The 13,278-nt window shown below is 35.1% G+C and overlaps 1 protein-coding gene across 1 annotated transcript in view; it reads right to left on the reverse strand.

Annotated features, from left to right (window-relative positions):
- The window catches only part of PLXND1 (plexin D1), a 169,923-nt gene that overhangs the window by 70,870 nt on the left and 85,775 nt on the right, over positions 1-13,278 (reverse strand). The window contains exons 13-17 of the mRNA XM_087708935.1: positions 9,369-9,520; positions 6,580-6,679; positions 5,549-5,688; positions 4,187-4,351; positions 693-783 (exon numbers count right to left, since the gene is read on the reverse strand). Of these exons, the coding sequence (XP_087565061.1) occupies positions 693-783; positions 4,187-4,351; positions 5,549-5,688; positions 6,580-6,679; positions 9,369-9,520 (648 nt within the window). The remainder of the gene's footprint in view (positions 1-692; positions 784-4,186; positions 4,352-5,548; positions 5,689-6,579; positions 6,680-9,368; positions 9,521-13,278) is intronic.

A 13,278-nucleotide genomic window follows, 5' to 3' on the forward strand; every position in this document is an offset into this window, starting at 1 on the left:
AAACTTGCCTTTTTCAGAATTTTCTCTAATGAGGAAACAGCATTCACCACCCACCAAACAGCTCATTCTCTTTTAGCCTAACTTACTATACATGAGGATAACTAGAGTAGAGAAAATATGCATAGCATTTGATTTTATATTTATTTCATACAGCTGACAGCAAAAAAAAACCCGACCTCTGAACATGAGCATAAATTACCCTCAGAAAAAAAGGACTATGCAATAGTAATTTTAAGCAAGATCTCCCCTCCCCAATTCCCATTGGAATTAAGTTCCCACGAACTTAAAACTTTATAATTCAAACCTTTTATAAATAGAAAAATAATGGCTATGGGTGGTAAAACCAGTGTCTCCAAAAACATATCTCATTAGCCTTTAAGATCAATTCACACATATATTTTGAATCTCTTAACAAACAAAACAGTGACGCTGATGGCAAAGGAAGGTACCAGCTCAAATATACACCCTGGCACATTTCATTGCTTTCTGAAGACTTACTGAAATGTCATGATAAAAGATACATGTGGAATCATAAATTGCTTAGCAATGCGACAGTAAAGTTGTCTATAAAAACAGAAAGTAAAACTGAGGCTTCTGTACTTACTGTGTAAATATTTTCAGGTGCTTAGACAAAGTTTTTGTTTTTCATTTCTACACATTTTGCTCCTTACTCTTCACTGGTGAAGACTTACCATTTGTTCTTTTCCAACAGCACGAACAACCATTGACATACTCTGAGCCATCAAAAATCCATTTCCTTCCACAGTGATGGTTCTGCCGCCGCTATTAAATCAGAATAAAGGTAAACAGAAAGGTAAGGGATTAGATGAAAAATTGAAGGTTTTTTTTTTTACTATAAATGGGATATATAATCGTCATAAGTAAATTATATAAAATAAATTTGCACAGGCCTAATAGTAATTCTTTATTATAGAATAAATATTAAGTTTATGAAATATGTACATTTTCCCAGTACCTATAATATGAAAAAATAAGACTTAATTTCAAAGCCATAGAAATCTACATTTGTCCCTAAATCTTTGTCACAACATTCACTTGACAACAATAATCCCCTCCTTTTAGAAAGACTTGACAACCTTCTGCTGTTTAAGTAGAAGAATAAGATTTTTGATGGACATCACTATATAATATTTTATTAACTTGATGCAATACTTCATATAGAACACATGGATTGTTTTATCCATATACTTTGCAAGTATAAATAGACTGTATTTAAGATTTATATGTAACCAAGACATGTCTTTCCCATATATACAAAAATAAAATGAAAAGAGTTCAAGCCACATGGATTACATATTTGTATCTGGAGGCAAATACAAAAGGTCAGGTATTGGGTTATGATGTTACAGCACACACTTCATCATTTCTTCATAATCATGTTTGTATCAAATACCATATTTTTGGACTATAAGACGTTCTGGACTATAAGACACACATTAGCTTTAGAGGAGGAAAACAAGAAAAAAAAATCTGCCTCTGCCTCTGCAGCCCTTTTGCCGCTGCCACAGCCCGCTCACCACCACCATGGCCCATTCACTGCAGTCCATTTACCGCCACAGCCCATTCGTCACCAATCACCGTGAATGGGCGACAGCGGCAATCCCCACTGCCTAGAACAGCTGATCAGTGCAGCACCAACCTCTTCTCCGCAGTATTCGCTCTATAAAACACACAGACATTTGCACCCACTTTTTTGGGGGGGAATGGGTCTTATAGTCCAAAAAATACGGTACTTATGATTTCCTATAGTCTTATTAACATGCTCCTCATTTTCTGGAGCAGAGGCTTTTGAAGGTCCCGAAAAACTCCTGGGAAATCTTTACAATGACTACTCTTGTCTTCACCCAACCAGGTCTCAGAAATACATATTAGGTTTCTCTGCTCCTCTCTAGCCAAATCACAAGGGGAGAATGATTTGCTTCTAGACATTTGCTAACATCAGACTGAGGCCAAGAAAAACAGTGATACCGTTTAGCATCCAGGAGTATTCAAGAGGCCACTGGAACATAAGATTATCAATTAATCAAGAAACATTTCACTGCTGAACATTTGTTTTTGTCTTGTTTCCAAAGCAAAACCTCTAGTAGCAGCTGCTTATGAGTAAACAATAAGTTTGAATACTTTTCCCTTTAAAAGATGCCTTTAGACAGCTAAATGTGGCACCTTCTCTGCAGATTCTATTGAAGGAAATAATGAAATGACCCTAGAACATGCCACTGGTGTTGAGAGCACAACAGGGGAATGGCCTATCACCACTGGTTACCAAAAACCTTTATCTGGGCTTTCTCTTGCATCCAAATTTTTATTATTTCACACACTTCATATCCCGTCTGCTTTAACTACAATGGATCATTAGGAAATCAGAATATAACAATACATCTATCTAGTCTCAAAAATACTCAAACCAGAATATCCCATACAGGACTTCACAAATCATTTAAGCTTCTCTAAGCCCTAATACGCTGTGCTCTATCTATTTTCAGAAATTTTTTGTCGCTCATACCATTTCAGCGTAAAGGTTTGGGGGAATACGGCTTCTTTGAAGAAAAACTCTACTTTGTTAGATAATTGTGAAACAAAACTATAGCACCATAACAAGGAAAAACAGCGAAACAAATGGAAAGTGTAATATGGTGATCATTCCTAACCATTTCTTTGATTGAGTTTTTGATTGGACTGCTGTACCAGTGCCGTTGGTACAATATCATTTAGCATTATATTTATCTCAATTTTAAATATACATTTTTGCCAAGCATAAGCTGTTACATTTTACAGCGGCTGACATACATTTTTGAGCTACTTCTCTTGATCCACAGAATAAAACAATTAATATAATTTTACATCAAGCAGTGAGAACGGGAAGTGTCATCACTGCTAACTTTCAAAGATTTTTCACGCATGTTAAAATTTGGTCTCTGTAATTAAAAGTCAAAATTCCCTTTAAAGAACTACTAAAGATCAGGAGCCTTGGCCTTATAGGCACACTCTGAGTGACATGGTCTTGAGGTATACTTGCTCGTTTCTTTATTCACATTACACTTTTATACTTAAATAAGTATTAAGAAGGGAATGAATTCATAGACATTCAGAAAGGAACAGGAGCCCGGAGGCCTTGAAGAAGAAATGACATCAAAGGCAATGTATTTTAAGAGCAAACATGCTAGTTTCTTAATAAAAATATGAAACCTATATAAGACATGAGGACCAATAAAATAATACTATTTTATATGGATTTGCCTGAAGTTTTTATATGATTTGAAGCATATAAAATTAACATTTTTTTCTTATTACTTGGAGTTGGTACTCTTAGTTGAAACTGGGTTAAAAGTGAACAAGTGCTTAACTCATCAATGGTACTTTTCACAGGAAATCTTTCCAACTATGTTGAATGAATACAGCATATTGGGCAAAGGGGGATGGGGGTAAAAATAATTCCTTCCATAAAAATGGTTAATAAAACATAACGTAACTTTTTTCAGAAGTTGAACCAATATTGTCTATAACATTTTAGGTATAGGTTAGGTTCTAGATCTGAATTTCATGCCCTGACAGTGTTTTGGGTGACTGAACTATTTCCCAGACACCTGGGTAGAGAAAAAAAATTCTTGAAGACCATCGTGGGAGCAAGATATTCCTGAGAAACCAGGCCCTGTTCTGCACCAGGTGTTACTTGACACCTTCAATGAGCCACTATACCAGGACTGTAGGTCATCTTTTGCCTCACTGCTTCATGAATTTGGTGCTGTGCCCCATCAGTGACTGGATTCCAACAATCCTTATTGTACAAAATTTACTGAAATTTCAGTGAAGAATGGGTATATGGGGACAACTTTTTGCCAGGAAGCAAAAGAGAAGGTAAAATGGGGGTCAGCCTCTGCTTTGATGTACTTAGAACGAATCATCAGAAAGCCTGAGGACTTCCTCTGCTATCATTCCAAGAGACTGGAAATTGCCCCATGGGATTGAAAACAGTGGTTGCTTTTGGACTAGCATGTCAGGCCCTTGTCTCTATACCAGACAAAATTATTTGCCCTTGGATAAAACAGGCATGGAAGTTGCCTCTTCCCTATGATCTGAACTTCAGAATAATATACACAACTTCCAGGAATGCACTAGACTTATTCTTGACCACTTCTGCAACATCTCACAGAGAAAGATATCTTACCTGATTGGACTCTTTTTGGGGTTGATATCTGTTATACTTGGATTTTTCTCATATTGAAAGTTATTAGAACCAATGCAAGACTTGTCTTCAAATTGTACACAAACAACCACGTGGGTAATAGTTTCCATACTTGGCATGGTACAAATGATGGTGGTATCAGTGCGACTATAAAGAAAAGATAAATATTTCTGAATATAACTCATGGACATGCCCACTTCTACAGTGAGAATCTATGATGCATGGTATTTATTTGAAGGTTTACAACTAACAATGGCTTATGAAATTGTGACAAAAAAAGGAAGAATGCTAAAGAATATATCTATCTCAGGGTTGGATTGTTGGGTGCTTGCTATTCATTGAAGTCTGCCCAGAGTTACTTGATTGTGAGATGGGTGGCATATCAATTAAATGAATGAATAAATAAATAAATTCATATAGGCGCACGGAACACTGTTACCTTCCCACCAAAGGTGGTCCCTATTTTTCTACTTGCATTTTTTATGTGCTTTTGAACTCCTAGGTTGGCAGAAGCTGGAACAAGTAACGGGAGTTCACCCCATTATGCAGCACTAGGGATTCGAATCACTGAACTGCTGACCTTTTGATCGACAAGCTCAGCATCTTAGCCTGTGTTCCTAATATTTATAAGCCACAAGCTCTCCTCCCTTAACAGCTGAGCCAGGAGAATGATTAAGTGTTTTTTCTTTTGTCAAAGCACCTGGTGTGCTTTGGGAAGGAGCATATTGCTTGTGGCTTAGAAGTTAATACAACTGCTTAATATGTAAAAAAAAGCCGAAGTCCGAATCCCAGCAAGGTTATGGCTAGCTGATGAGAGCTAAATAGCTTGAAATAGATCTATACTAGTCTCCTTTCATTTATTTATCAGCAAAAATGTAACACAAAATGGTGTCGTGTAAGCGACTGCCTGGAAGGCTCCTGGAGTGGAACTGAAAGGTGAAAGGGAAGCAATATACATATATATATATATATATATATATATATATATATATATATATATATATATATATATATATATATATATATATATATATATATATATATATATATATATATATATATATATATATATATATATATATATATATATATAGCTCTAATATAGCACTAATACCAAGTCTAGGCTATCCATTAAAAGTATATCCTTTAAACATTGGAAAATTAATATAAGTAATGATAAATTTATATAGAAGGCCAATATTTATTGGTTCAACTGAAAACCCAATTTATACTTTGGAAAACATATTTCTTAGAAAACTTTCTTATTCAATTAGTTTTCTGTTATGAAAAATATAATTTCTAATCTTTACAGCTACATCATGTTTCATTCTGGACAATATTTACCTGATGTCTCTGCATTCTTTTGTAGTATTAAGCAAAACCTGAAGCTTGGATCCTATACTGAGATTATTTCCTGTGATAGTTACTTTGGTACCTCCAGCTTTTGGTCCAACAGATGGAAACATAGATTTCACTACTGGGAGCTAAAAAGACAAAAAAGAAGAATGTCAACAAAATACACTGGTTTCCTAGTTTGTAGTGAGATCTCAGTTCAGAAATGTAATGTTTAAATTGCTTGTGACAAGTCCTATTATCATTCCCCAACGACAAACCAAAAATGTTAAAAATATCATAGGGATATTTAGGGAAAATAATTTTAAGTTATTACTTGGAAATCAATCACACTGATTTAGTAGTACACGGTATAGAAACTGCTGTTAAATGATATCATTGTTACATTACTTACAAGAGTAATGTAAAACATTTGGAAACAGTTGTCCTTAAAATAGCCTGTCTTTTCATTTTGGTCCCACCTGAATCTGACACAATGAACTGGATGAGAGTTACCTTCATTAAAAAGGTAACCAAAAGTACTATTTGTGACCATATGTTTACAAAAAGATGGAATCTAATTGTGAGTTTTTCCTTCCATATGATATCTATGCTAATATCATTTTAGTAGAACCAAATCTTTAACACCCCCCCCCCCAATTATCCTGTCAATTCCTTCCACCTAATTTAAATTGCTTTTCCAAAAGCTACTTTCTGCTTGATGGGAAAAATAACAACAAAACTCACAGATCTATCAAAAAAGACATACTTTACATTGAATAGGATAATTTTATCATTTTAGTGTAATGTGCATGTTTAGGGTATCACTGTAAAAGTAGGTAGATCTGGTTATCTTTGTGACACAGGAGATTTAGATAGCCTCTTTAATTCTCAAGTAATCAGTGGATAAGGCATATTTAAATTTTAATATGTCTTTATTAATTAATGATATATTTGACATTTGTTTGTGCTTATCACTGGAAATCACAATTTTTCCTTATAACAATTCATGATTAAGAATTCAGTTAGCAGAAATTACGTACTATATAAGAAAATCGCTCCTTGGATTTCCCTTCTTTGCTCACATTAACTGTCACCACATCAGAAAATTCTTCTGTTGCTTCTCCAGTCCAGCAAACAATTCTGTGTAAAAAAAGAGATTTTTGACTGAAAAATAAGAAGGGTGACCAGACTACAAAATATGTCAAGGATAGACAAAATATGAACTTATGTCTCTTTGAGTATTGTTTTTATTTTATTTTTAAAGAGCATTTACGTTTTTAAAAAACTGGCATATTACATTATTTTTATTTCCAAGAATGCCTCCATGCCCAATGAGGGCCTCATGAACATTTCTTATTGAACAAACAGTAAGTCACATAATATTATTCTGCTACAAATTCTTTATTATCCTTGATAATTCTGAAGCAATGCAACAATCTGAAATTATATATAGCAATCTATGCAAAACAGGGTAGTTAGAAATGGACAATTCCACCCAAATCAGATTAAAGTCAGAATCTGTATGCCCATTTCAGCTGTTTGTCATTCATACTTTTGAAGATATTTTTGAAATTCTGTTACCAATTCTTATAATTACAGACTTGTGAAAATCTGGCCATTATAGTTCATTCTGGAAATGTACAGTTGACTAAAAAAACAAAACATTTTTTTTTAACAAATAGTAATAAGTGTCCAGGTACTCCCATTATTGCCCTGTGATGGTTTATGGACTTTATATTTCTTAATATGCCTAGATCATGTAGATGTGAACATGATCACATGAATGTACTTTGAATTATATACAAACAAATCTGAATTCATCTGATTTTTCCTGATTGTCTGGAAAAACCAGGTCACTCCATATTTAACATCTTGATTCGGCTGATATGTACTTGCTCTCAATTCATGAACTATGGATGTAGCAGAATGATTAATATTATTCTGTTTGGTCAAAGTTTGGTGATATCTTTCAAGCATGTCCTGAATCATTTTTGATTGATATATTATATAATCTTGTTGTTTATTTTATTTTTTGCTGGTTTTTGTGGGTTGTTTTGCTTTTTGATCTATTAGGTTTTTCTCATTTTTTTTCTCTATTTTGCAAATTTAAAAAATACTTTTAAAAAGAAACTTCATGATTTAAACGTGCTGCTAGCTTCTGCTTGGAATAGGATTTGAAATGTAAAGAATGTCTGCACCAAAAACCACTGCACTGCTTTAATTAATTGAGCATAACTTTTTCATTAGTCCTTTGTCCAATGTGCTGTTTATGCATTTTTCATCTACATGAAGAATTTTTCCTGGAACTACATTGTGTTTTGGATAACTTCAATAACCTCAATATTGCTATTACTAGATACAGCAAGGATTTTTGTTTTTCACTACGTGATTGCTATTGTAAAACAATAATATTATTGTGGTGAATGCATACATAAGGGGGTTGGGAAAGGGGAGAGATTTTTTAAAGCTGAAAATGGAAGCTATTGGGACATTCACCACATTCCCATCCATCATAGATGTCCTGTATTCAACTTTATTCTGTCATACAAGTTGCAAAACAGAGACATAGGAATAATTTCTGTAGGATAAACAGTACCTTGCATATAAATGTTGGGAAATGTCCCTTTCTCTTGCACACGAGAGAGAACGAATGTCATTTCTGATCAACATTATTGCTCTGAAAAGATTTTATACTGAAGAAAAAGCTGCAACAGTGGCTATGATGGAGAAAGTTTTAAAACTTGGCCAGAAAATGAAAGGGCCAAAGTCATGCGTAAAGATGCTTTAATTTATAAATACCCAGAAGTAGAAAATGTATCAGGGACAATACTAATCTGTGCACCTTTCAAAGTTAAATGTAGTTATAGTAACAGAACAAGTCAGTAATTCTAGATTGCTTATTTGCTAAACGTTTTAACCTTGATTCTTGAGTGAGTATTCCATTTACAAAATAAAATAGCATTTTTCCTATATGGATGATTTCATTTCAAAGCAGTATGTAGACAAGTCACCTTAGCTGGTCTCTGTGAAGCCTGTCTAGTTTCAATAATGAAGACAACTGCAAAAAGTATGTGGATGTAAAGCTAGGGGGAAAAATGATAGAACTGCAGAAATAGTTTCTAAACTATGACAACATGGGAAGCAGCTGCATAAGTGTTATTACACTTGTCACCCTAAGTTCCGAGGAAGCTCTGAATTTTGTGGATTATAGTCCTTTGTTACACAAAGACAGCTAACTAAAGACAATTTAAGCTTGTCAGTGAGGTACTATTTCATATAAAAAGTTATTTCCTTCCTTACATTATCCTTGCATTTTAAAAAACCCATGAAATGTATTTTTTTCAATCAGAACAATAATATATAGCTTAAAGAAAGAACTTGAATTCTAGGATATAAAGGGGGAGGTGTCAAGTGAGGACTTAGTTTAGAATTCCCTATGTGGGTGTGAGGTGAAATCCAATCCCTCTTGAATGAAGTTGAACCTTATCTAGTCTCACTCAAGTGCAAACCATTAGTCTGAGAACATTTCCACAATAGAACAGGTAATAGAATTCTTCAAGTGCAAGTCTGGTTGTTTGTACCAGACGGTTTCATTCACTGGGTCAGTAAGCAAATAGTAGCAGTTAGTAGTAACAGAAGTTAAGAACTGAATATTCTGTTATCAATTTACATATTAACAAATTCATGCAATCCTCTATGCAATCATATGCCAAAGCTATCACATATTGTACCTGAACCCTGAAGCAAGAAAGGATCAATCAGCTGAAAAGAAGAAAATAAACCCTTCCCATCTGCTTGATTTCAAAATAATTTAGCTTGAATTACTCACTCCTCGGAGACTATATATCTGTCCTGAAGTGGTGAGCATTTCACATTTCCTATCTTGACAGCATTAATAACATCACTGAATCTACGGCCAAGATTTCTCCCTCGAATCGTAAGTTGAGTTCCTCCTTCCAAGGGTCCATCCAGAGGCTCAATCTGCAAGTTCAAAGGAAACTTAATGAAAACAACTGAAGACAAAGGGGGGATTTTTTTTATTCACTCTAACAAACAAACAAACAAACAAACAAACAAACAAACAAACCGTATCATCAACATTCATATATCATTTAAACTTTTATGGCTTAATTTTAGACTACCAGTCATCCTACTAGAGGTGTGGTGGCTCAGTGGCTTAAAAGATGTCAGAAAAGGTCTATACTCTGCCGGTTCAAGTCCTAGCATCAATGAGGGAGTGAGCTCCTGCCACCTGCCTCAGCTACTGCCAGGCTAGCAGTTTGAAAGCATGTAAACGAGAGTAGATAAATAGGTATTACTTTGGTGGGAAGGTAACAGTGTTCTGTGTTTTGCCATATACTTTGAGCTGTGGCATGATGTTATGGTGACATGACCGCAGAAACATCTTTGGACAGTGCTGGCTCAGTGGCTTAATGAAACAGAGATGAGCACTGTTCCCTAAAGTTGGCATACAACTAGCAGAGTAAAACCCCCAGAGACTCCTTTATTTTACTTCATTGCGCTAAACCATAATTTCATAATAGTGTGAAAAGAATGTTAAAAGCAATGAGATTAGCCAATGAAAAATGTAGATAAAGTGTAACATTTTTGGGTGGAAACAAAACCTGTACAACCGAGCTTCTACAATTCTACTATGATCAATAAAATAATTTGGGAGAAGATTATTCACAATTGAGTCAGTACTGTCATTCCCTAACATCTGCCATGGAATTATCTGCCATGGAATTATCCATTTTGCAAGTGTGACGGTCAGAAGCTGCAATGGTATCTTACAATAATACCAAATCTCAGGGGAGATTTCATTTGTCATCACTTGTTTTTTTTTCCATGAACCAAAGTCACTGATTTCACAGGATGTCTGAGTTACCTTAATAACCTACAATTAGAGAATTGTAGGTTCTTTGTCCTTTTGTGACAAATCTATAAAACCAACTATAAAGGAACCGCAAAGAAACAGCAGCCTTCCTTCCTTCCTGGAAGTTCAGTTACAAAGCCTACAGCTTGCCTTTCCCTCTAACTGCTGCCAACATAACATGATGTCAGCCAGGGCAGAAGGTCATTAGTGGAGGCGTTTTCTTCCTCCAAGCTGCTTAAAGCTGATAATGTTCCTGACTTCACTGCTCCAATAGGGCTACAGTTGTCCTCGTCTTCTTCCTCTCAGGACTACTCTAGAGACACTAAAAAAAAAACCCTTGTTTATTTTTGAAATGGAATATATAGCATCTGTAAGGAAATAGCATCCTAGCCTAATAACGCTAATGCTGATGATTTGTTTTCACTAGTTGCTTTTGGCAGAGAGCAAGAGGCTCAGTTTCCTACACTGTACAGTGGAATTGAGTTGGCCTCATTAGCATTTCCTCTGCATTGTTAGACCAAAGAAATGGAAACATACTTTACATATTAGTAATAAATTAGCTACTTGATTTTGAACAGATGAGGAACCTACCAACTCTTAAGTTCCCTGGGTTGATTAGCTTTTTCTGACTTAACTACTTTGTCCTTTAGAATTCTTTAATATGCAGCTAGTTTCCTATATAAAGATTACTAAATAAACTGTATACAATTAGTCCGTGACTTACAACAGTTTACTTAGTGACTATTTGAAATTGCAACAGCACTGAAAAAAGTTTTTCACACGTAATGAATGCTTGCAGCATTTTCCAGGTCACATGATCAAAATTCAGACGCTTGGCAACAGACTTGTACTTATGCCTGTTGCAATGTCCCGGGGCCACTAACTTTTTGCAACTTTCTGACAAGCAAAGTTAACAGGGAAGCCAGATTCGCTTAACAACTGGGTGACTAATTTGGCAGCTGCAGTGAGTCACTTAACAAAGGTGGCAAGAAAAATTATAAAATGGGGCAAAACTCACTTAACTAACGTCTTGCTTAGCAACAGATGTTTTGAGCTCAATTGTGATCGTAAGTCGGGAACTACCTGTATTGTCTTTGCAGATTTTAATTAGAGACAGATACTGTGTATGTTACCAGTTCTACATGCTCAAAAAGTAGCTCACAAAGATGAGCTACTGATACAGATGAGAATATTGATCGTGCCACACATTCATCATACCATAGCTAACAAGGAATGTGACGTGTGAATTCAACAAGAAGAAAAGAAAGAGGCTACTTGATCTGAAGGATGCATGGTGAACTATGAGGGTTGGAAAACTCATGTCCTGAATAATTGCTGATTGCAAAGTGAGTGTGTGTTCTGCAACTTCCTAATTACTTATCATGGGTGATGGAGCGGCTGATTCTTTTTTTTTTTTAAACTAAATACAAAAACCAAAGAAAAACTACGAAAAATTACAAAAGAAGAAAAGCCAAAAAGAAAAACAACCTAAAGAACATTTATTCACATACAGACATGCATAAAGTTGTACAGTAACCATTTCGATGAATGGAAGCTATAATTTGTTGCAGTCATCATGGCTAATCTATACTGACAAATTCTGAAAAGCACCAAATAGTTGGAGCCACATGCTTCTCTTTCCAATGTTAAAAAAATAGAATGAGGAGTGAGTGCTTCTGGAGGAATAATCAGAGACTGTAGTAAGAGGAATATAAGGCAGCCAGATTCTAGGGAATTAGCCCAAAGAACGAACTAACAAGGACAAGTGATTAGAACTCCAGCATGGAAAAGCATAATCAGATTTTCCTTTAAAGTTAAAAAAAATTACTTGGCAATGTGAAAATATGGAAATTAAATGAAATCTTTTCAAGTATTGCCACACTAAGAAGCAAAAGCGTAGATGAATGATTAGGATGCTGCAACATGATCTGCAAAATCTGCAGCCTGTTTTTCTTGAAGACAACTAGGCATGTATTTGCAGCAAATGCAAGTTTAGGAAGGAATCCTTTCCTTTCAGTACATATAAATGACATTTCAAAGAAGCATCTATTACCATACAAGTAGTCCTCGATTTATAATGGTTCATTTAGTGACTAGTTCAAAGTTGCAACGGCACTGAAAAAGTGACTTCTGACCATTTTTCAAACTTACAACCATTGTAGCATCCCTATGGCCATGTCATCAACGTTCACTTGCTTAGCCACTGCTTCATATTTATGACGGCTGCAGTGTTCCAAGGTCACATCAGTGACCTTTTATAACCTTCTTACAAGCAAAGACAATGGGGAAGTGGATTCACTTAACAACCATGTTACTGACTTAACAACTGCAGTGATTCACTTAACAACAATGGTAAGAGAGGCGTTAAAATGAAGCAAAACTCACTTAACAAACATCTCACATTAGCAATAGAATTTTGGGGCTCAATTGTGTTCGTAAGTCGAAGACTACCTGTATTACCTGAGATTTTTGAAAACTTTCAGAGAAAGCACGATAATCTGGGCACTCAAGTATCATTTTTACCCATCCTTTCAGCTCATAGATAAATATAATTAAAGGAAAGAAGAACATTACAAGTCAATAACTATGCAAATAGTATAAACAGAAGAGATTGGATAAGATAGTTATGCATGCTGTTCACATTCCTGTGGATACTTGATGGTGCAACTTGCTGAACATGTATGTGTTGTTGTTTTTATCTCCTTTCTGCTTTTTCTTCTTTTGGACTTCAAGTGTAAAATAAGGAATTGCTCTGGTGAGCATGGGCATGTAGGGTTACCCACAATTTTTTTTTGTTCTATGTGCCATTGAGTACTAAAAAGCTAATGCATCATAAAGTAAATTTAGTTTCTGAATCATGACT

This window comes from Thamnophis sirtalis, unplaced genomic scaffold, assembly GCF_051295495.1.
Source record: "Thamnophis sirtalis isolate CommonGarterSnake01/CBP01778 unplaced genomic scaffold, rThaSir2_p1.2 scaffold_3, whole genome shotgun sequence".
NCBI lineage: Eukaryota > Metazoa > Chordata > Lepidosauria > Squamata > Natricidae > Thamnophis > Thamnophis sirtalis.